The sequence below is a fragment of the Octodon degus genome, unplaced genomic scaffold (assembly GCF_000260255.1).
Source record: "Octodon degus isolate 3935 unplaced genomic scaffold, OctDeg1.0 scaffold00142, whole genome shotgun sequence".
NCBI lineage: Eukaryota > Metazoa > Chordata > Mammalia > Rodentia > Octodontidae > Octodon > Octodon degus.
The window spans coordinates 3,639,370-3,665,248 of NW_004524718.1; the positions used below are offsets into that span (position 1 = coordinate 3,639,370).

General features: G+C 36.8%; 1 protein-coding gene across 1 annotated transcript in view; it reads left to right on the forward strand.

Moving 5' to 3' along the window:
* The window catches only part of Arsj (arylsulfatase family member J), a 100,433-nt gene extending 76,718 nt beyond the window's left edge, over positions 1–23,715 (forward strand). The window contains exons 2-3 of the mRNA XM_004641794.3: positions 21,363–22,747; positions 22,834–23,715. Coding sequence (XP_004641851.2) covers positions 21,363–22,747; positions 22,834–22,874 — 1,426 coding nt within the window. The 3' untranslated portion in view covers positions 22,875–23,715. The remainder of the gene's footprint in view (positions 1–21,362; positions 22,748–22,833) is intronic.
* The last annotated feature ends 2,164 nt before the right edge of the window (positions 23,716–25,879 follow it).

The following is a 25,879-nucleotide window of genomic DNA, read 5'->3' on the forward strand; positions in this document are numbered from 1 at the left end:
TGGGTAGTTTTCCTACATAAAGGATAAGGTTAAATGCTAATAATTGCTGTGCAGAATTCAAGCAGCTCTGGCTGTGCTGATGTACACGTGACCGAAGAGGAATGATGAGCTCTAAGAAACAATTCTATTATAATTGGAAAATGTTCCCCCTCTCTGTTAAGGCTACTTTTAAGCTTCAACACTTCAGACTATAGAATATCAACTCCATATCTTTACCTACCAGCACTAATTGGGTGTCATTATATAGCCATTTCAATAATAAATCCTAAGAGATTTAAAACAGCTCAATATTTGTATTGAGGAATAAAATAATAGACATCACTCTTAGAATTTAGAAAATGCACTAATAAAATTCAAAGTCACTGGCAGATTAAAGTTTATGCATTTATCTTTTAGGGATAAACATGTCAATTGATGGCTATATCCTATTCTCAATGCCTGTGTAAATTTATACACATACTGCACACTACTTTAATTCACTTTAAAAATACACATGCTTCATTCTCCTCTATTCTGAACAGTAAATACATTCAAAGGAAATAGCTTAAATATTAAACCATGCCTTTTGTATCATCACTGCCCTAGAAACAGTTTATGTTAAAGATAATGTGTAAATTTATCCTTAAATTTCTCCATTGTGTAATTTTCTGTGTAAATTTCTCTGTTGCTGAGGCTCTGGTCAGACCAGTTAATGCAATTTTTTGTTCAATAATATTCTTTATTTTTAGCTGGACTTAATGTAGAATTATAAATGTCTTTTAAAAACAATAAACTAAAAGCGTAATAAACCCAGCTGTCTTGAGGCATAAGCAGATGCATTAGCTTCAAGCTTTCTCTAAATCATAAAAATGATTCTCTCCTTGTGGTATTTAGTACATCACAATAGTTTTGATAGCATATATGTCATTGACCCTTATTTCCTTTCCCATCCCCCACAGAACAGTGCCTGGCATGTTCTGGGTACTTAAGTAGGGATGTTTCTACTAACTAAATTTAAGGTTCCTCCCCTCCTTGAGGAGAATCCCCCTTTTCTCCACTAGATCATCTTGAACTTCACTGTTCCACATGGCCTGTAGCTAGGACACTGATGTGTTCCAAATGTATGAAATACTTCTCATTGCATGGCTAATTTCAGGGGCAAGATAGTTACTTGACAGGTGCTTTCTAACAATGCCTAAGAGAAATAGTTCCACTCAAGAATAAAACTTTTTGTTGGGTTATTTCTAGAGAAGACACCTGGTAAACATAAATGTCAAACTTCATAATTTTTCTTTCAGAAAAGTCAGAGCTATAGCAATATGTTGAATTTCTCCAATATGGCAGTCCTGTCTCTAGAGTAATAAATAAATCTTGATGGACCAATTCATGCAAAAGTGAAAGATTATATTTTCAAAGTAATGGGAAAAATTTTCAATTTTTCTTATGGAGTCAGTATCTTACTTTGAAAATTTCAACTATTAGGGACTGGCCAAGTAACTCAGTGAATTAAAGTGACTACAAGCAGGTGCAGGGGCTGGGATTTTGATCCTCTGGCCTGCCATGCTGGCCCCACCCCTGGGGCGTGCTGAGATGGCAGTCGAGACTGGGCGTGGTGGCATATGTCTGTAATCCCAGCTCTTGGGAGGCTGTAAACAGGTGGATCACTAAGAGTCCAATCTAGTAGTGAGACCCTGAACACCCTATAGACTCTTTCCTAAAATACAAAAAAAAAAAAAAAAAAAAAAAAAAAAAAAAAAAGGAAAATTTCAACTACTACCAGTTGGATTTCATTTAAGGACATTATCCTTAACACAAATGTTTCTAGGGCAATGGTGATACAAAAGGCATGGCTTAATATTTAAGCTATTTCCTATAAAGGTATTTACTGTTCAGAACAGAGGACACTGAAACATGTATATTTTTAAAGTGAATTAAAATGCTCTGCAATAATATTGAAAATAACAAGAAAAATATTTGTTGACAATGCAGATGTTTTTATATATGACATATATGTTTTATATATATATATATATATATATATATATCTTTGACATAGAATCTTTAAGTGATTTTTAAATGCAACCACAAAATTTTTTCAACTTACTATTTTTTTTACAAATGAAGAATCCATCAATTATATAAAGATTCATTTTAATAAAAGTTTTGTAGTCTATAGTTTACATATTAAATCATGTTTAGAGTATGCATCTTCAAAGGAATACTTCCAGAAAAGAAGGAGAAGGGAAAAGGAAAGATGCAGGGGAATAGAGAATGTTGTAAAAAAAAAAATTAAAAAGCCTAAGCCTAAGCAAAGACCCTTCAGTGGGGGAGACGCGTACATTTCAGATGCAAACTATTTCCAGAAAGAAATCACATGCAGCCATGTTTCCAGAGACCAGAAAAACTGTAATTAATGTAGAGGAAGTTTTAATATAAATGTTAATATATTATAGGTGAGCAAGGCACTTGTACAGACAAACAGCAGGTTCTGCTGACCAGGAAAACTATCTAAAGGCAGGAATTAAGTTACTTGTTTAGGGCTGGCCAAAAAGCTCAGCGAATTAAAGTGCCTGCAAGCAGACGCAGGGGCCAGGGGTTCAATCCCCAGGCCTGCCATGCCAGCCTCGCCCCTGGGGCATGCTGAGCAGTCAGCTGAGACTGGACACAGTGCCACAAGCCTTTAATCCCAGTGATTGGAAAGCTGAAAACAGGAGAATCACTATGAGTCCGATCTGCATAGTGAGACCTGTAGACCCTGTACTAAATACATTTAAAAAAAAATCAGTTGATACTTTGCAGTTCTTTTCCTGGCTTCTTTATAGTACATAATGTAGTCAAATCTCTTACGCTCTCTCCTCTGCTACCCTGTCATCTCAGAACTGTTCTAGTGCTTTTCTTTTCTTGTAAACTGTGTTTTTTTCTTGGCTTTGTTTTCTGCCTGTAGCTTCCAGATGACTTTATACAGTCTCATGAATTAAACTAAGACTAAGGGGCTGGTGAGATGGCTCAGTGGTCTAAAGCACCTACTTAAAACAAGCTTAGCAAAGCACAGGGGCCATGGTTCGATCCTCCAGCACCACATGCCAGCCAGCCCCGCCCCCTGGTGGGCTGAGCTGGACACACACACACACACACACACACACACAAATAAATAAAATTTTAAAAATAAAAAAAAAACCTAAGACTAAGAAGCTAATGGGTTTTATTTTATTTTACTTCGTCTTTCTATCTCTAGGTGAATAGATCTGACAACACCCCTAGCTAAACAGAGCAGAGCTTATTGACTTTCCCTTATTCTTGATCCCTTTTCTGGATTTCATAATTCAATGAAAGAAATCTTTAACCAGGCATGGCGCATACCCTTAATCCTGGAAGACTGAAGCACTTAGGAGGATCACAAGTTAAAGCTTACCCCAGGCAACTTACTTCTATATTTAGGGCCTGCCTAAAAGTAGAAAACAATGAAAGGGCTAGAAACATTGCTCAGTGTTAAGGTCTTGGGTTCATTCACCAGTACAGGAAGAAAAGAAGGGAAACAGGCAGGGAGGGAAAGAGGAGTGAGAGAGAGGGGGAGAGAGGAAGTTATTCAGCCATCTAGATTATTAAATGTGCCTTTAACAGTTTCTTCTCCAGTGTTCCCCATATACAGTTCATAATATTACCAAATGTGCCTCTTGTAACCATTAATCTTCCCTTTATTTCATCTTCATTGTCACTAATCCCAGTTTTAACTATCATTATGTATCTCTTAGATTAGCGTATGTCTAATTTTATTCCAATCCATTCTTTGTACTACCATCAGTGATTCGCTAATGCAAGGCTTTTATGTATAATTCTCTTCTCAAAAGTTCTGTCCATCTCAGGATCTCTCCACTTAGTAGACTTCTGTATTGTAATGCAGTTCGCTGTCATTTAGCATCTACTGGCTCTGTAGAATACACTTCCATCAAGACACTTTGGAAGCTCTGCTCTCATCTTCTAAATGGTTGATGCACAAAGATCTTTTTGGATTTGAACATTCTGATGCTGTTAGCGAGAGACACTCTTCGTCCTCTGTTCGTGAAGTTTTTTAGTAGTACATGTGTGCAGTACATAAGTTTACACTCCTCATGGGAAGTCCATATATGTACATAGCACAGTTTAATTACTATTTCTCTCCCCCTCCCTCTGTTCTTGGGCCCCTTCCCTTTATCAAAAGATTTCTGTTTCTTTTTCTATTATATGTCTTTTATTTTGCTCTTTTTTATATTTTAGGTTTCTCATCTAAGAAAAACAATGTGATAATTAGATTGTCTGATTTATTTCACTTATCATTATGGTCTCAAAGTGCATCCATTTTCCTACAAGTGATTCAAGTTTATCTTTTTAGCAAAGTAGACACCATTGATTGTAGACACCACATTTTCTACATCCACTCATGTGTTGATGGACATATAAGACACTTCCAAGATTTAATTATTATGAATTGTGCTGCTATGAACATAGTCTGCACAGATCACGGTAATAAGATATCTTTAACTCTTTGGGGAAGATAGCTAGATAGGTGGAATGGAATTTCTTATTTTGATTTTTTGAGAAATTTCCATAATGATTGTACTGGTTTACAGCTCCCAATGCTGCAGCTCTCCTTTCGCCTCTGCAGTTTCACTATTTGTTCTTATTTCATTTCTTCATGACAGCCATTCTTTCTATATTAAAATGGGAACTCAGTGTTGCTTTAACTTTTTTAAAAAGAAAATACACAATATTAATAATAAAAAATTAGAAATGATACAAAGTTTCACTAAACAAAATAGTATGAATTTGACAGTGTTTGTTGCACTGCATAGTGTTCTCTTATCTTAGTTGCTTAGATTGCCAGATATATGCATGCAAAATTAGAAAAAGACAAAAGTTAAGAATTGAAGAAAGTAGAAAAGTGAAAAAAAATAGTCATTAATTACTCTTTTCCATAGACCAACAGAAATCCACAGTTAAAGTATCCAAGCCATCCTGCATACATACACAGATATATCTCTTTTCCCTTTGCCTTCCCTCTCCTTTCCTTCTCCACATCTCAGGAATTCCTTTCTTTTGAACAAATTCATTTCCTTTTAACAGTATCCATTGTTCCCTTCAGATTATACTTACTCTTTCAGGTTCTTACACTAGTGAGACAATATGATGTTTGCACATGAGGGTCTGATTCATTTCACTTGAGATTACGATCTCTAGTTGCATCCATTTACTGCTAAAAGCCTCAAATTTATCCTTTTTATAGTTTAATAATACTCCATTGTGTAAAAATACCACATCTTCTTTATCAACTCCTCAGTTGATGGGCATGTGGATTGTTTCCAAGAATTAGCTATGACAAATTGCACTGCTATAAGCATGAGTATACATATAGTGCTGTGACATGGTGATTTCAGCTCATTTGAAAAAATACCCCAGAGGAGAATAGCTGAGTTGAGTGGGACCTACAATCAAAGTTTTTTGAGAAATCTCCATACTAATTTTCACAGTGATTGTACTAGTCTGCACTCTCACCAACAGTAGAGAAGGTTTCCTTTTTCCCCACAGCCCCTCAAGCGTTGGCTATTGGTTGACTTCTTGATGATAGCCAGTCTTTCTGGGGTGACATAGAATCTCAGTGTTGTTTTAATTTGCATTTCTTAAATGACCAATGATGTTGAACAGTTTTTCATATACTTATTTGCCATTTGTATTTCTTCCACTGAGCAGTATATATGCTTCTGATAGCCATTTTTGGATTGCATCTTTGAATTTGTGGGGCCTGATTTTCTAAAATTCTTTTTATGTTCTAGATAGAAAGCCTTTGCCAGAGGGATAGCTGGCTATAATTTTTACCCAGTTCATGGTTTTTTTTTTTTTTTTTTTTTTTTACTCTGTTGGTGATTTCTTTTGATGTGCACAAACTTTACAAAAAGATGAGATCCCATTTGTTGATTCTTTGAAGTATTTCTCATGCAGTTTGGTTTATATTCAGGAACTCCCTACCTACCTCTATATCTTTAAGATTTCTGCCTACTTTTTCCTCCAGAAGATTTAATCTTTCAGTTTTAATATTTAAATCTTTGATCCATTTTGACTATAGTTTAGTGTATGGTGATACACATAGGTCTAATTTTAGCCTTTGGCCTGTAGAAAGCCAGTTTTTCTAGCACCGTTTATTAAAGAGGCTATCTTTCTTCCAGTGAACATATTCGGCCCCTTTGTGAAAGATAAGGTGGCCAAGTGGGTTTGTGTTTGTGCCTACGTCTTCTAATCTGTTCCATTAATACTCAGATCTGTTTCTATGGCAGCACGATGCTGATTTTATCACAGTAGCTTTGTAGTAAAATTTCAAGTTGGGGATTCTGCTGCCTCCTGCCTTGCCTTTGTTGCTCAGGATTTCTTTTGATATTCTGGGTGTCTTTTGGTTCCAGGTGAATTTTTCAAATATTTTCTCTAGATCTGTGAGGTACATTAGTGGTATTTTAATTGGGATTGCATTGAATCTGTATAACAATCTTGGCAGTGTGGCCATTTTCACAACGTTGGTTCTTCTATCCAGGAGCAAGGAATATCTCCATTTTCTGAAATCTTCTTTGATCTCTTCTCAAAGTACTATAATTTTCACCATATAAATATTTTATTTCCATTGTGAGATTGATTCCAAGTATTTCATTTTGGGTAATGTTGATGAGAAAGGCTTGGTTTCCCTAATTTCTGTCTCAAGTGATGTTGTTATTTGTGTATTGATTGAGTTTTGAGTGCTGACTTTGTATCCTGCGATGCTACAGAATTTGGTTATTATATCAACAAGTGTCTTGGAGGAGTTCTTGGGGTATTGTATGTAGAGTATTATATCATCTGCAAATAATAATTCCACTTCTTCCTTTCAAATAATTATTCCTTTTATTTTTTCTCTTATCTAATTGCACTAGCTAATGTTTACAGAACTATATTGAACAGGTATGCTGACAGTAGAATCATTGCCTTATACCTGATTTTAAGCGAAGACTTTCAGATGTTGTCCATTTGTATGATGTTGGCTGTTGGTTTGTAATAGATGTCAGGATGAAATCTACACAATCTATTCTGATTTTCTGTAAAATTTTTATCATGAATGAATGTTGGACTTTGTCAAAAGCTTTTTATGCATCTACTGAGATGATCATGTGATTTTTGTCTTTGTCTCTATTGATGTGGATTGTTACATTTATGGATCTGCATATATTGGACCATCCCTGCATTTTTTGGAACAAATCCCACTTGGTTGTGATGTCTAATCTTCTCGATGATTTGATGCATTCTGTTCGTTAGTATGTTATTTAGGTTTTTTGCATTTATATTCATTAGGGAGATTGACCGTAGTTCTCCTTTTGTTGGGTCTTTCTCTAGTTTTGCTATCAGAACAATACTGGTCTCCAGGAATGAGTTTGGGAGAATTGCTTTCCTTTCAATTTCATTGAAGAGTTTGAGAAGATTTGAATTGAATATTCTTTAAATCTCTTCTAGAATTCAGCTGTGAATCCATCAAGACCTGAGATTTTCTTTGTTGGTAGGTTATTACATTTTCAATTTCATCCACTGTTACTGGGTTATCCAGAATTTTTATATCTTCTTTACTCTGTTTTGGCAATTCGTATGTATCTAGGAAACTGTCCATTTGATCTGTGTTTTCCATCCTGTGAAAGTAATGATTTTGGAAGTAAGTATGAATGATCTTAATTTCTATAGGCTCTTCATTGACTTCACCCTTTTCATTCTTTATTGAATGAATTTTTATTTTTCTTTCCTTTTTAATTAAGTTCACCAGGGGTTTATCAATTTTATTCTTTCAAAAGACCAGTTCTTTGATTCATTAATTCTTCATATTGCTTTATTTGTCTAAATTGTATTAATTTCTGCTCAAACCTTTATAATTTCCTGCCTTCTTTGGGCTTTGGGCTTGACTTGCTGCTTGTTTTTCAGGAGCTTGAGGTGCAAGATGAGATCATTTATTTGGGCTCATTCTGTTTTCCTAATGTGTATATTTACCACTATAAATTTTCCTGTTAAAACAGGTTTCAAAAAAACCAGCTTTCATTGCATCCCACAGGTTCTTGTAAGTTGTATCTGCATTTTCATTTGATTGTAGATATTTTTTAATTTCTTCTTTAATTTCATCTGTGACACACTGGTTGTTCAGGAGGATATTATTTAATTTCTATGCATTAATGGTGTTTTAGTAGTTTCTTTTGTCAGTAATTTCCAGTTTTATTGCACTGTGGTCAGAGAGTATGCATGGGACAATTTCAGTTCCTTTGCATTTATTTAAGTGAGCTCCCTGTGCTACTATGTGGTCTGTTTTGGAGCATGACCCATGTGCAGCTGAGAAGAATGCATATTCTGATGTTGCTGAGTGGAACACTCTTTAAAGGTCTGCTAAGTCCAATTCTTCTCAAGTTTAGTTTAGCTGTGCTATTTTTTCTGCTGATTTTTATTTTTTTTATTTTTTAAAGAGAGTACAAATTAGAATTAAAACAAAAAATCCAGTGATACAGATTTGCACTTAACAAGTAATATGAATTTCACAGTATTTGTTGTAATGAGTAGTATTGTCTTCTGGCCAGTTATTCATATTACCAAATATATGCATGTAAAATTGGAAGAAGAAAGAAAGAAATATATAAGAAATTAAGAAGACAAAAAGGGAAACAATTGAAAAAGGGAGATGAAACAAATTAAAGTATTAACTGCTTCTTTCCATAGACCAGCAGAAATGCACAGTACAGTTTTCCAAGCCATCCTGCTTATATACATAGATAAATCCCTTTCTACCACTGCAAAAGAGATTTATCTATGTATGTAAGCAGGGAGAAAGAGATTTTTGCTGATTTTTGCCTAGTTGATCTATGTCTCTGTGACAGTGGTATGTAAAAGTTCCCCTTTAGAGCTATATTATTGATGATTTGGTTTTTCATGTCCATTAAAATTTATCTTATGTAGTTGAGTGGTCCTAAATTGGGTACAAATATATTTATGACTGTTCTTTCTTCCTTTCACAGTTGTACCCTAACAAGTATATAGTCACCTTCATTATCTTTTTCTAATCATTTTTGGTTTTGAAGTTGATATTGTCATCAGTCAAAATAACTTCCTTCAATTTTTTCTGGGATCCTGTTGCATAAAATATTCTTTCCCATCCTTTAGCTTTCAGTTTGTGAATTTCTTTTGTGTCAAATATGCTTCTTTTTTTGTCATAATTTTATTGATAAACAAATAGCAATGAGACAGTTTCAAATCAAATTGGTAGGACAGTTTCAACAATATGCTTCTTGTATACAAGCATATTGTTGGATTTTGTTTCTTGATCCACTCTGCCACTCTGTTTCTTTTCATTGGTGAATTGAGCCTGTTTACATTGATGACATTGGTGGTTATAACTGGTATGAATTGGCTTATCTTTGTTATTTTCCTGCTGTACGTTCCATACTTCTCTCCTTTTTTATTACTTGCTCTTCTTGATGATTCTTTTCTGTTGTTCATAAATCTGTGGTTCTTTCTGTCTCTTTTCTAGAATATCTGTCAGTACTCTTTGTAGGGCTGGTTTAGTGGCCATGAATTTCTTCAGTTCTTTGTCATGGAAGTATTTGATCTCTCCATTAAATATGATGGATGGTTTGTAGCATACGTAAATATGGGTTGGAAGTTCTTTTCTTTCTGTACCTGACATATTTTACTGCAGGCTCTTTTTGATTTGATGATCTGTGTTGAGAAATCTGCTGTGATTCTGATGGGCTTTCCCCTCATAACTGATCTGTTTTTTCCTCTCTCACAGCTTTTAATATTCTGTTCTTCTGCTCAGTTTCTGGATGAAGATTTATTTTGATTATGTCTAATTGGAGTTCAGTATGCCTTACTCATCAGGCTGTCAGATTCTTTTCTCATGCCTGAGAAATTTTCTGCTACTACTTCTGCAAATAGTCATTTGTGCTGACTCCTGACATTTCATTGACACCTATTGTTATATTCTTTTTCTTTGCATCATCTTGTAGCTGCTGAGTTGTTCTCTCTTGGTTCCTCGTTAGTTTTAAGTGGTCTTTCCTTTCATGTTCATTAGCTGAAATGCTGTCTTCAAAGTCTGAAAGTCTATTTTCAGTTTTGTTCAAGTGGTTGTGCCAGCTTTCGATGGAATTCTTTTTTTTTTAAACACTTATTTAGGTGTGTGTGTGTGTGTGTGTGTGTGTGGCCAGCTCAGCCCACCTGGGGGTGGGGCTGATTGGCATGTGGTGCTGGGGGATCGAACCGCGGTCCCTGTGTCTTGCCAAGCTTGTTCCAAGTAGGTGCTTTAGACCACTGAGCCATCTCACCAGCCCTATTTCAATGGAATTCTTAATTTCCTGGATATCTGTTTGAATGTGTTTCATGCATTCTAATTTTTACCATATTGTTTTTTCAATGTTTCTATCATTTTTTCTATCCTCTATTTTTAAATCTGTCTTCTTTATATGTGCTGAGTAATTCTTTCGTGGTTATTTTCATTTCTTTTTATACCTGAGAGACTATTTCTGATCTAATTTGTTCGATAGCCTGATAGTGTTGTTTCTTTATTTCAGTTGCTATCACTTAAGAAATTTCAGGTGTGTGGCTTCTAAGTTCTTCTATGTACTTGTTCTGGGTGAGCTGGAAGACTGAGATTGCCTTTTGCACCTTTGTTTTGGCATTTTTCAAGAAGTGCCACCCATACTCAGAAGTAGTAGGGGAAGGATAGGACATGGGTCAGTAATGTTCTTCTGAAGTTAGGGGCTGGGTAGGACTTACCAATACTCTCGCTACTGGTGGTTAATGGTAGCTGAAGCTCAGCCAAGCTTCTGTGCAGGTGGTGGGTGTGCGCCAGACTCACCAGGATTCTCCAGCTGCCCAGCATTTGTCCATGCCCCCAGGTATTGGGATAGTGCTCCTGCAATTCCACCACATTTCTGTGCATGTAGGCCAGATTCACCATGTCCCTGTATCTGCCCAGTGCCTGCCTATATTGCTTTAACTTGCAATTTTTTAGTAGCCAATGATGTTGAATACTTTTTTCATCCATTTATTGGCTATTTATACTTCTTCTGAGAAGTGTGTATTCATTTCATTTGCCCATTTTTGCTTGTTTCTTCTGTTTTGGGGAAACTAATTTTTAAAAAAATTTCTTTGTATATAATAGATATTAGTCCTCTGAGGCACAACTGGAAAAATGTTTTTCTTGTTTGTGGGTAGTCTTCTCTTTCCTTTATATCAAATTAAAACTTTTTTATTTGGTATAGTTATATGTGGTGATTTTTGGTACTACTTCTTGTGCATCTGAAGTTCCGTCTAGAAAGTCCTTGCCCACACCTGTGACCTAAAGACTTTTACCTATTTTATCTTCCAGCAGGTTATGTGTTTTTGTTTTAACATTTAGATCTTCAACTTGTTTTGATTTTCACTTAGTGTGTGGTAATATATCTGTCTAGAATCATCTTCTGCATGTAGATAGCTAGTTTTTCCAGCACCATTTATTAAAGAGGCTATCTTTCTTCCAGTGTATGTTTTTGGTTTGTTTGTTTTTATATTTTTTTTTATTCTGATTGATTTCACAAGAGCTCTTTATACATTCTGGCTACCAGCCTTCATTGGCTGATACATTTTATTTATTTATTTATTTATTTATTTATTTATTTATTGTGGTGCCAGGGATCGAACTCAGGATCTTGCACTTGCCAGGCAAGCACTTATTCCACTGAGCTATCTCCCTGGATCCAGTGTATGTTTTTGGCCACTTTGTCAAGATTCATATTCTCTCATGATCTTTCAGTTCATTTCAATACCTGCTGAGACAGCTGGTCTCTATCAGTGATGGCAAACCGTTTAGAGTTCTGAATGACATAAACATCTCACAGCAGCATGAGTGCCACACGTTCACCACTGCTGACCTATATTATCAACTTGTTTGGCTTTAGAGTTTGCCTAGGCAATTAGTAAAGCACATTTCTGAGTGTTCCTGGTTGTGTTATGGGTGTGTTATCTTGGGGACTGCGGCATGTTTCTTTAGGAGAGGGTACCTGACCTCGTTATGGACACCAATAAAAGTCTATGGTTATCAATTGCTAGTATTTCCTGCTGTCGCTAACATCCTCTACTGGCTTCTCTTTCCCACTAGACTGAGTTCCTCAAGAACAGACCCATCTTAGTCATTTTTGTGACCCCAACAGTTAGCACAATGTCTGGCACACAGATGGGTATCATAAGAGTCATTCAGTCAACCATTTGTTTGCAAGATGCAAATGCAGGCGGTGTTTTTGTGACTCCTCTCCTGAAGAGAGGCACCTGCCTTCAGAACATATAATCAACTAAAAGATGAAATTAGGACCTATAAATAGAATTCATCTTTGAGATAAGAGTCTCTGCAAGGAAGTGAATGAATAAATGCCATTCAGAATATGTGAAATTAGTTATATTTTCCTGTCTTGTGACTATCTTACTGATATTTGATCTGTAAACTGCAATCTTTTATTCCTGTTTCTTTTCCTTAAAAAAAAAATCAACCTGTACTTCACTTATTTTGCATTCTTTAACAACCCTAGACTTTAGAACCTACATAGAACTATTAGGATTTGTAGTTCATTCCACCCAGAAAATTACACTAAATATTAGTAATTAGATTAAAATAATAGTACTGTACATAATATTCTTAAATAAATGAGAATTCATAAACTATAACATCCAATACCTAGGGGTTCAAATTGATGCAGATTAATACAAAAAGATTATTATAAAAGTCTTCATAGATTCTTAAGCCAAGCTGAAAAATCCACTTCGCATTTTTCTTTAAAATTGGCAGGAAAGAAGGAGTAATGCTTGATTTTAACAGACTTGGCATCAATGCTGGGCTCCATATCTTTCTCATGAAATTTTCTTTACAGATAGCCAGATGGTGCAAAAAAAAGTCTACTCCATTTCACAATTATTTACTCTTTATTTTAGCCAAGGTGATACAAACATTCAGAATTTATTATGTGAAAAACATTTAAAAATGTATTTTGCATTATGCAGCAAAAAAGTTATATATATATATATATATATATGTTGATGTACTTATAAAACTTCTTTATCAAATACATTCAAATAATATTACAAACATGGTTTTGCAAAGCTGTTCTGAGGTTTCATAGAAGCCTTTCCTGAAACTCTGAGCTGTTGTCTGTGAGCCATGGGTTCTCACGGTCAGAAGAAATCTTAGAGATCATCTATAACTTCTTTTCCACTTCAGGGATTTGTCTGTAGTTTTTCAGAATATATGACATTTGATCATCTAGCCTGTTTTTACTGTTTCTTGTTGCTTTTTTTCAAGTATCTTTTTGTGCATTGAGTTAAAATCAGCCTTCTTGAAATATTACCCATTAGTGCTAACTCTACACTGTGGAATAAAACAAGAGATAATTTAGACTGTTCACCAAGTTAATGAAATCTCAAAATCTGGAAATCATTCTCAAACTTGATTTTCTACTCACTTCCTCTATTTGGCTCTCTCTGGTCTAGCTCTATCAGTTTTACATTCAACGAAGAGATTTGAGCCACCCACTTCTTTCCATTTTTACTACCACTAGATGGTAGTCCAAGCCATCATCATGTTTGACATGTGCTAGAGTGAGAACTCTCTACACAGAGGCTGTGTTTCTGTTCTCTTCTCTACGATCCAGTGTGGAGCACGTTCGACTTGTGGTAACACAAGACAATTCATTAAGATGCCAACAGAAATGCCACAGATGCTGTTCATATTTAATGTTTATTCCATTCTTTTTTTTATATAATTTTTTTAACATTTTTATTTATTGTGTGTGTGTGTGTGTGTGTGTGTGTGTGTGTGTGGCCAGCTCAGCCCACCAGGGGGCGCGGCTGGCTGGCATGTGGTGCTGGGGAATCGAACTGCGGTCCCTGTGCTTTACCAAGCTTGTTCCAAGTGGGTGCTTTAGACCACTGAGCCATCTCTCCAGCCCCTCCATTCTTTTTAATGTCTATTTTGTGTATGTTTTATAACGTTCATAAATTAACATAAGAGCACATGAGTGTAACATAAACAAATGTATATGAATTGAGGCTTAGGTATTGAGTATTATTTTTAGATATGTTCTCATTAGCACAGAGTGGGATCATTCTCAGAATTTTCATGCTGCCTGTATAATCTAATTAATGTATTAGTCCCTTTTTTCACTTTCCAGTATTTTATTAAACTCAGTCTGAGATATTCAGTTTTTCATATCTATTTACTCATATAACTAATGCTTAAACAATTGATACTTTTAAATTGAAATGTCTTCCATTTATCTTAGTTATTTTTATGCATTTTTGTAAATTCTGAATCAGTCATGTGTTTATAGAAGTGCAATTACAGAAAACTAACAATTTTGCCTGAACCATCTTGAAAGTTAATTTTAAGCATGAAGATCCACAGCCCTCAACACTGTTTATTTCCTACAAGGTAGGATATTCTCCTGTATGAATCACGAAACTGCTATCAAAATCAAAAGATGAAAGTTACCATTTTAATTTAAGCCTGAGATTGTATTTCACTTCTCCCAGTTCTCCCAGTGTAATTCAATTTGACAGAACCGGGGATTGAACTCAGGCTCCTGCGCTTGCCAGGGAAGCGCTTATTCCACTGAGCCATCTCCCCGGCCCCCTCCCAGTGTAATTCAGAGTCACACACTGATTTAATTGCCATGGTCCTCAAGTCTGATTCAAACTGGCAGAGCCCTTTGTATGATAGAATCTTAGAATTAAATTCAGGTCACAGTTTGACTGGAGCATCCCAGAAACTATACCACCTTCCTCTCAGTGTTAGGCCCTGCATGATTTTGGATTGTCTCACTACTGATAATATTAGCTTTGGTACCTTGGTTAAGACAGTGTCTCTTCGGCTCCTTCTTGGAGTTTCTCTTTTCCTTACACAATTAATGAGTGTTTCATGAGGCGGTAACTTGCGATCATATGGATATCCTATTTCATAGCACAGTTTTTTACTTAGAGACATCAGTATGCTCCCAGTATTTCCTACTTTACTTGTAAATATAATTTTTTTACTTTTTTTTTATTGTGATGCCAAATTGTCTTGGACTTGACCCTAGAGAGCCTTTTCATTTGGGCTCCTGCATTCTTTTGACATATTCCCTTCAAGCCATTTCTTGTTTTCTATATTTAATCATCTATGTTTCAACATTTTGGGTCATTTATATTATTTTGGCTCTTGATTCTGCCACTTCTAATATTAGCTATTTCTCCAGATAATAAGCATCTCTTTTATTGCCAGATTCAGGTCATAGAGAAATGCTATTCCTGAATTGAAGCCAAAGAAAAGGTTCCGATATGCTGCCCAGACACCACCTTCCAGATCACAGCTCTCAATCAATTAATCAGAATTTGGTAGAATATTTTGGATGATTGCCTGACTGGTCTTCAAGTCAGTTGCTGCTATCAAGTGAAAGTCATTCTCAAGCCAAATACATGAAGAAGTTTTTCTCTCAATATTAACCAGCTTCTTCTTGAAATACAGTGACTTTTTTGGCATTCTTATGGTGACAAGGGACAAAGAGAACCAGCCGTTCTACCCTGCACAGATTTTCAGGCACTGTCTTGCTGCTCCCTGATCACTACCAGAGAAGTAGTGTCCCCATGGCAACTGGGATCTTGTGGCTCACTTGGTGATGTCGTTTTGGTTAGGGGTAGACCTGCTGCTCACTATGCACATAGTAATACTGAACAAATTAATAAATAGAAAAGATTAATGCAAATTAATCCAAAATTTAAGTGGGTTAGCCAGTTAGTCATTTGTGTACTATGAAAGAGTCTGCAAAGCTAAAAACCTGGATCCAGAATAGACCTTCAGAACATAAGCTATAAAACTTGGATGAGGCACTATATTATTCTGAGAGGTTTTGGACTGTTTTGATTTGGTTTGTGTCTTAGTTACTTTTTCATTACTTGGATACAAAACCTGACACCCACAAATTAAAAGAGGAAAGGCTTATTTTGTCTCACAGTTTGTAGAGGTTTCAGTCCATTGAGGCCAGTTCCAAGGCCAGGAGGCAAGGGAGAGGGGTATGACAGAAAAGAAACAGCTCATGACAGGGTGGACAGGAAGCAGACTGTGGAGGAGGGAGGAAGAAGCTATGCCAACCACGCCTCATCCTCTGACTGAGCTTCCCTTCTCAGCATAGCATCTAGCTTTCAAGTCCTCAGTGGGCTAATCCACCAGTGAGTGACAGTTTCCATGACCCAAACATCCCCACCCATCAGCACACAATCTTTGGGGGAATATCTAGATACAAACCATAACAGTTTAGAAAGGCACAGGCAACGTGTAAATGAAAATTTTCTTGTTATATCAAGTAGCATTAAAATGCAAGATTGTCAGTCTGATCTCCAATATACTTGGCTTTATATTATTTTATGTGATAAAAGTTATGGGCAGATTTTCACATACTACTTCATTCTTAAATTATTGACTTATTACTGATTCTTCAAAAAGAAAAAGGAAGGACCAACCAGATAGCTCAGCAGACTAAAGCTCCTGCTAGGGAAGTACAGGGACCGGGGTTTGATACCTGGCATGCCGTGCAAGCCCAGCCCCCAGAGTGCACTGAGGTGACAACTGAGACTGTGTGTGGTGGCGCATGCTTGTAATCCCAGCACTTAGCAGGCTGAAAACAGGAGTATCCCTATGAGTCTGATCTGTGTAGTGAGACCCTGTAGACTCTATACTAAAATACATTTAAAAAAAGAAAAGGAAAACATCACATTGTCTCTCTAATGTAAGAACCTGAAAGGGTAAATAGAATCTGAAAGATACAATACATATTATGAGAGGAAAAGAAACTGTTCTAAGGGTAGGAACAACAATTGGGATGAGAGAGAGAAGAAAAAGAAAGTAGGAAAGGGGAAAATATATATATGTATACACATGCATACAGAATAGCTTGGATAATTGCATTGCTGATTTCTGCTGGGCTATGGAAAGAATCAGTTAATGCTTAATTTTTTTTCTCTCTCCTTTTTAATTTTTATAACTTTTTGACCAATTTGTCATGCTTATATCTGGTTCTGTGAACAACTAATTTGAAGACAACAACATGCAATATAAAAGACATTGTTGAATACCTATCATTTTGTTTAGTGAAATTCTATGTCATTTATATTTTATTCTTTTACTATTTTTCCTATTCTCTTTAAAAGTAAAAAATAGAAAGGGAGAAAAGGGAAATGAAGGCAAATTGGAAAAACTTTTCCTTTTGATTCTGCCTATTTTTTTTCTTTTTGAACTCCTCATAAATCATCTACTTTAAAAAATCGTAATCAGATTTTTCTCAGATCAAGCTAAGCTTCACTATCCAGTTTGAAAATTCTTCTGTTTTCATTGGAAAGTTAAAACATATTTGCTTCTAAAGAATTCTGGTATCATTCTTCTGCTCCTTGATTTTTTAAACAGTACTAATTTTAACTGTTTTTATCTTTTAAATGGAAGGAGCATCAGACATAGCCTTGCTGTTCAGCAATTAATGTAACAATCTAGTGGGGCAGGTTGCGGGAGCTGAGGAAAACACAGCTTCTCTATTTTTCCATCTTAAGGATCAGAAGGATTACCGACTGGCCAGAGTCACACAGGTAGCAGCCGGGAGGTCAATTCTAACACAGGTGTGAGTGTGAAGCCTGAGCACTAAGCCTTTACCCCAGTCCTGCTTCCAACTACTTCTCATGGTCAGAAGCTCAGAATCACTTAAGCAGAAGCCTCTCCAAAATCTCTTTCCTGTTACAAGATTTTTCCAAACCTTTACATTGGTGTTTCTAACTTTCCAATATGGAAACCACCCTTCTTTCTACAGAACAAAAACCGCATAGTTGATTGATAGCCCTAACCTCTCATTTATCTTCTAACCCTGTCTCATCTTCTGAAAGCACCAAACCTCTTTTTTCCTTTTTTGTTTTTTAATTTTACAAGCATCCCTGGATTTCACATTTGTCATAAGCCTCAACTCGTTTTTCCTTTATCCCTAGGTGACAAAAATGACTATTTCAATTTAAAAAAAAAAACAAACCTTGAATTGTTTAGCACTTCAAGGGGCTAATGTAGACATATACATTCCAGTCAAGTATATTTTTGGCATATAGTAATTATTTAATTAATAAACCATCCCATGAATCCCTTCCCAACATTTTCCTATACAACTTTCTCCCTTATTCTCCCAAGTTTTCCTTGATAGATGTCACAAATTTGTCATATACTTGTATAAAATTAGCTGTTTCACAAATGAAAATGTTTGAGATCTTGGGATGGATTAAAAATTACCAGAGATAGCCAGCCATAGTGGTACAATCCTGTAATCCCAGCACTCACAAGGTTGAGGCAGGAGGATGACTGTGAGTTCAAGGCCAACCTAAATGGCATAGCAGAAAAAACAAAACAATTTTTTAATTAAAAAAATAAAATTACCAAAGTTAATAATAATGTCTTCTCAATTTATTGCTTGATGATGCCTGTGAAGTCTATTTCTTTATGAGTTTATTACCTTTTAAATTCCAAAACTGTAATTATTATGAAAGCATGACTGCTAACAATCAGAGGCCTAGACAGGGCGCATATAAATGTAGTTTTGCAGTAATGACCAACTGTCATTATAGGCCCCACAAAGTCACCAGGCTGTGTCTGCTATAGACACTCCTAAGAAACTCATATTTACACTGCATTTTCATTTGAACATTTAAAATTAAACTGGTGGGCTGTGGAGATAGCTCAGCTGTCTCAGTGCCTGCCTGGCAAGCACAAAGACCCACATTCAATCTCCGGTACCACATGCTGTGCCGGCCCCAGAAACCAGGTGTGGTGGGGCACAGCTGTAATACTAGTGCTGGGGAGGCTGAGACAGGAGGATCACTATGACTCCAAGTTGCAAAGCAAGACCCTGTATCAATAAACAGTAACAAAAAGTTTTAAATAAATTTATAAAAGTAAATTGATCCATGGATCCAAAGTATGTATAACATGTTGACCATTCAAGTTAAGTCACTGGGAAAAAAAATTTTGAGTTTTTACTTCAATATTCTTGGTAATTTGATTCCAAGAATATCTTCTTATTTACCCTTAAAATTTTCTGCACTATTCTTTTTGCTTTGACAATTTTGACAACTCACTATTTTTTTTACTTTTATTGAGAAATAAATAGCAAAGAGACAGTTTCAAAACAGGTTACTAGGACAGTCACAATAATTAATGCATTGCATACTGTTGTCTTCATAGTAGTTATTCATAGTACAAGATGTAGACATGATAGCCTGTCCAAACACTATTAGTACAAATCTTTCTTTTCATTGAATTAAGAGAAAGTAGCTGTATATTTATCATAACTATTTTGTATATACAAATAGTTGACTTGAGCCTTTTACAGCTCAGGATACTAATATGGCTTTACTTTTTATACTTTTCTGCTGGATGGTTAAAACCAAGATAAAGCAAGACCTATATAACAAGAAACATAACTTTTATATCTGACAAGGTCAGTCAAATCCCCTCAGGATTTAGCTTGAAACCCTGTAACACAGTTTACAGATTCTTTGTCAGTGTCAGCCACGTGAATGAGTCATGGCCATTGCTTGACCAATTAGCTCTCTGAGAAAGCCTGAGAGAATGTTTTCTCTCCATGTGACTCTCCTTAGGCACACTCTACATCATTGATCACTTTCCTCTGTGACCCCATAATGTCCTTGATCAGAAAATTTGGGACACCACTGAGTTACAGGATGTTACAGTACAGGTTCTCTTATTTCCTGAGTCCTCACTGATCTTGAACAACTTAGTATTATATCCTAAATCTTTTTTAGTTTATATTAATTCAAGTTAATAACTTTTAAAATATCATAAGTAGACATATACAGACAAAACTAAAAATCCATACATGTATGTGAAAGCAATCAAAATTTTTTTTCTGTATTTTAGAGAAGGATCTACAGAGTGTTCAGGGTCTCACTAGACTGAACTCATAGTGATTGTCCTGTTTATAGCCTCCCAAGTGCTGGGATTACAGGTGCACACCACCATGCCCAGTCTCAATTGCCATCTCAGTGCGCCCCCGGGGGTGGGGCTGGCACGGCAGGCCTGGGTATCAAACCCCCAGCCCCTGTGCCTGCTTGCAGGAAGGCAATCAAATTCTAAGAGGAAAAAAAAAAAACCTTTGCAAAGAATAATGCTACAAATTAACATTCATTCAACATATAGGAAGGTCTCCATGTTTTCTCATATTAGATTCCAAAGGACTGCAGTAAATATAAGGGATAGAGAGAACACTGTGGGAAACATATGCGAGGACTCATTTCCTGCTTTTAATGGAAAAATATAATTCTTAGCACAAGCTCCAACATCTATTCTAAAATGGCTTTTCAACAATAAATATTCTGTAGCCAGAAACCTTCTCTTTCTCCTCTCAGAGATTTAAAAGTTTAGGCACTAAGAATGAAATATTGTTTAATGATTATCAAGAGATTTTTGTATAATTTTGCATGTGTTTTCAGTACTTAAGAGTTAGTTTGAAGTAAATGATCTCAGGAAATGATTTAGGAACATGAGGTCCTCATTTAAAAAATGATAATAATACTCCAATTCTGTACGTCTTCTGTCTGATCTTGTTAGTTAGGGGTTATATAATTAGGATGCTAAAACTTATTTGAATACATCCTGTTATAAGGACTTTAAAAAGACTTTGAGATCAATAGGAAAACCTTAGCTCCAAAAATACTCGTTTAGCTTCAAATGAATTTCAGATATTAAATTGAAGCTAATTAAAGTGCGACTTTTGAGTCAAAGGAAAAGTGCTGGTAGGTCTTACATCATTTAAGGTTGTCTTAGTTACTTTCCTCAGTGCTGGAACAAAATACCCAACACCCAAAGTTAAAAGGGGGAAGGTTGATTTAGCTCACAGTCTGTAGAGGCTTCAGTCCTTAATTGGGTGGCTGCAAAGCAGGGTGACACATGGCAGAAACTAGTACATGGAGTCCACAAGGGAGCAAAAGCCACAAAGGAGACACAAGGCTCTGTCCCTCAAGTTGTCTGCAGATGCCCACCATAAATTGCTCTCACACTCTTATTCCTAGCCAGAACTATGCCAAACCAGTAAGTAGGTTGATTTACTAAGCACATGCCCTTAATCCCAGCATCACACACTCTAGATATTCAGCCACCTCTGAAAAAGCCCTATACCCACATGAGGCTTTTGGGGACATCTGGACACAAGCTATGATGGGGTAAAGTTTATGTAGTTTACAGAAATGTGTAATTCAGGAATCATTGTTTTATGTGGAGTATCTCTGTGATGCTACCCTGACAATATTTTTATTTTTTTTTCAAGGTATCAGATACACACAGGCCTTCAACATTCTATCATAAGACCTACCCAACCCAACTGTTTACCACTGGACAATGCAACCCTACCTCAGAAGCTGAAGGAGGTTGGATATTCAACACATATGGTGGGAAAATGGCACTTGGGGTTTTACAGAAAAGAGTGCATGCCCACCAAGAGAGGGTTTGATACCTTTTTTGGTTCCCTTTTGGGAAGTGGTGATTATTATACACACTACAAGTGTGACAGTCCTGGTATGTGTGGCTATGACTTGTATGAAAATGACAATGCTGCCTGGGACCATGACAATGGCATCTACTCCACACAGATGTACACGCAGAGAGTGCAGCAAATACTAGCTTCCCATAACCCCTCACAGCCTATATTTTTATATATTGCCTACCAAGCTGTCCACTCACCACTGCAGGCCCCAGGCAGGTACTTTGAACACTATCGATCCATTATCAACATAAACCGGCGTAGATACGCCGCCATGCTTTCCTGCTTGGATGAGGCAATCCATAATGTGACCCTGGCCCTGAAGGCATATGGTTTCTATAACAACAGCATTATCATTTACTCTTCAGATAATGGTGGCCAGCCCACTGCTGGAGGAAGCAATTGGCCCCTCAGAGGTAGCAAAGGAACATATTGGGAAGGGGGCATCCGGGCTGTTGGCTTTGTGCACAGCCCACTTCTGAAAAACAAGGGAACTGTATGTAAGGAACTTGTGCACATCACTGACTGGTACCCTACCCTGATTTCACTGGCTGAAGGACAGATTGATGAAGATACTCAACTCGATGGTTACGATGTCTGGGAGACCATCAGTGAAGGCTTTCGTTCACCCCGAGTGGATATTTTGCATAACATTGACCCCATCTACACAAAGGCAAAAAATGGCTCATGGGCAGCAGGCTATGGGATCTGGAACACGGCCATCCAATCAGCCATCAGGGTGCAGCATTGGAAACTGCTCACGGGAAATCCTGGCTACAGTGACTGGGTTCCACCTCAGGCTTTCAGCAACCTGGGACCCAACAGGTGGCACAATGAACGGATTACCTTGTCTACTGGCAAGAGCCTATGGCTTTTCAACATCACAGCTGACCCATATGAGAGGGTGGACCTTTCTAGCAGGTATCCAGGCATCGTGAAGAAGCTCCTGAAGAGACTCTCCCAGTTCAACAAGACCGCTGTGCCTGTCAGATACCCACCCAAAGACCCCAGGAGTAATCCTCGGCTCAATGGAGGAGTCTGGGGACCATGGTACAAAGAGGAAAATAAGAAAAAGAAGGCAAGCAAAAATAAAGCTGAGAAAAGGAGAAAGAAAAATAAGACCAAGAAAAAGAAACAACCTAAAGTGCGCTCATCCCCGGATTGCCATTCAGGTATTACTCCTGCTTAAGTACATGTTAAGTACATTTAATTGAATGATCTAGCATAGAAACCCAGCCTTCCACCTGTTTTTTTCTAGGTAAACCAGCACATTTGGCTCAGAAGTGTCACTGCCAATAGCGTCAGGCTCGTATTGATGTTGCGCCACACCACAGACGTCAGCCCCCTGCTGCCACATGCAAACGGTGCTGCCTGGTGCAAAGGCGCTGCTTCTGGAAGCCACTCTCGGAGGAGACTGGAAAAGTTGATGTCTCTCAGTCCTGTGTGAAAGGTGATGGGTCTGGGGCTCAGCTGTTGCGCTTCTAACCCAACACTGTGCCTCAAGTCAAGAGAGGGGACTTGAGCCCGGCAGCCATGAGCAAGCCCATATGACAGACAACACAGGGCCCTACGATTAAAAACTACTTTTGATATAGTCAGGTTGCGTCACCTCAATGGCCTTGAAAAGTATTTTTTTCCTCAGTGAATTTTATATCTCTTTCATGACACTTGGGTGCTTAAATTATTTCTATTTCATGTATCATTTCCTTTCTTGTGAAAATAAGCTGTTCTTCTCACGTGTGAACAACTTGCACCTCACTTTATCATATGTGTGGGAGAGGAAAATGGGAATGCCTGAGCGTACTGCCAAAGAGGAATGTAACTGTCCCTTTATTTAGCATTTATGCTTAATAAAGTCACATTTCAGCATAAAACGAATAATTTATTTTTATGGAAAAAGTACTTTGTTTTCATAAAAATTATCCAAAGGACTTTATTTTCTACATACAATTATAAGAATTTTATTTCATTTCTTTAAGATAACCAAGCACTGTAATACCAAAAATTACTGTAATATTAAATAAATGTGTAGAATATAAAAAAATTATTCAGAAAAATGATAATCATTGTTCAACTATTATTTTGAATGTAATGCTATGAATATGTTCCTTACAGATTATTTGGAAATTTAGTGTTTGTGCAGAGTTGATAGAACTTTATTGTTTCTACCATAAACTATTTATGTATATTAATTATTAAAATGATCTATTTTATGACACCAGCAAATATAGTGTGGCTTTTCTGATTTAACTTCTAGATTTGTACATAAAGCTTTATTATTTATTGCAGCAAAAAGTTATCTTGACAAATAAGTAATCGAAGGCATGGTTGCACACAGTAACATAATAGGGATTTTTACAAACAAGAAATGATCCTACTGGGTTACTGATCAAGGATAAGTCTACTAACACTTACAGTGGGTCTACTTTTATACATGCTAGGCAGAGTAGGGAGACAGAAATGGAAAATATAGACACTGTCTAGAGTAGTTGAAATCTAGTGTGGAACTCGCACATGCATAACCGTGAGGAAGACTGAAAAGATTCATCAAGGGCCGTCAGTGAGTACCAGTGGGCAAGCTGAGGCCTGGGATTTTCCTGATTTCCCCTCTGAATGCAGAGTGTCCACAAGCATTCTTAGAAGAGCCAAAGACAGCAAGGATGGTGGCCTGTGAAGTAAATTTACAGCTGTGATAAAATGCACGTGGCCACTGCACGGCAGACCATTCCACAGAGAGGTGTGTTGGAGCTCAAAGGACTGCTCATTGAGCTCCTATGAAACTACAAAGAATCCTACAAGGTCCAGCCAAATAGCTCAGAGGATTAAAGCTCCTGCAAGCAGGTTCAGGGGCCAGGGGTTCAATCCCCGTGCCTGCCATGCGTGGACCCCGCCCCCGGAGTGCAGTGAGACAGCAATTGAGACTGGGCGTGGTGGCGAGTGCCTGTAATCCCAGCTCTTGGGAGGCTGTAAACAGGCGGATCACTACGAGTCCGATCTAGTAGTGAGACCCTGAACACCCTGTAGACCCTTCCCCCCTCAAAAAAAAAAAAATCCTAGAAACTCCACTGAAATTATTAACTATAGAGGACAAAGTCGTTTATTTGTTTTAATTTCATATTTTGTTTCTAGCATATATAGCTCCGTTTTATATCATAAAATTAAGTAGCATTTCCTTTGGTCTTAAAGGAATGCTGACACCTTTTCTGGTGCCATATAAAATAATGCTGACTTGCAGTTGACGGTATAAATTAAAAAACATAAACACATGTTTACACTAAAAAATAGTTCTGAAGGAAAATTAGTTTAAAAACTATTCTAAGCAAAGTTAAAGGCATCACTTCAATGTAGCCTTTCTTTGACTGTCTATATCTTGGTTGTCATTTCTGCTGTCTGACAGAAGGAAAATTCTACACGCTATATTCTGATTTGTTTTATCATGAAACTCTTTTCTATACCTCACTGAATTGGAGTAGGATTCTAAGGAAAAATACTAAAAATTGTTAGTGTAAATTTATAATACTGTAAGACCCCCCAAAAAAGGCAGACAGGCAAGTTACGTGTATGAAAATTTATTCTAATTCACATTGGAATCTAGCATGGTTTGCCTATTGTAATGAGATTTTTAAGCTGCCTATAAATGACCATAATTTTCTCAATGGAAATAGATCAGCCTACTACTTTCTACCTGGAAATAGCTCTAGGGATATAGATCACCATTTTAAAAGCACGGCTTCCACCAATACACAACTCTAGGGTTGTGATTGAAGTCTCACTGCCTTGCTCTTAAGGAACTAAAATCTAATAAAGCAGTCATGCATAAGTAAAGAGCAAGAATGTTTCCAAAATGCTGTCAGCAGATTGCTGAGTATCTCAGTGTGGCCCAGAAGGGAAACACCATGCCCTTCACTTCCGTACCCTAATCAACAATGACACATTCCTATTAGGCATTTATTCCCTTATTTTCTTCTGCTAAACTACATCCTTACAATGCTTGTGTGTGACTCTCTCAAGTACAAACTATACCTTTTCAGGGTTCTTTGGAAACCAAAGAAACTCTTGCCATATTTATCAGAAAAAAAATTAGTGAATGTAGTTACATGTCTGGGATAAGAAAGGCCAAAAACATTTCCTTCAGCTAAAAACAAATACCACATTTTTGCTGCCTTCCAAAAAGCAAAAACATCTACCATTGGTCTATTGAGTCTAATTCAATAAATTATTTCATGTATATTTACTTATCTTTCCTCATTTTTCTAAAACTTAATGAATATATTTTTCTTGGCTGGAACCCCTTTGAAAGTCTG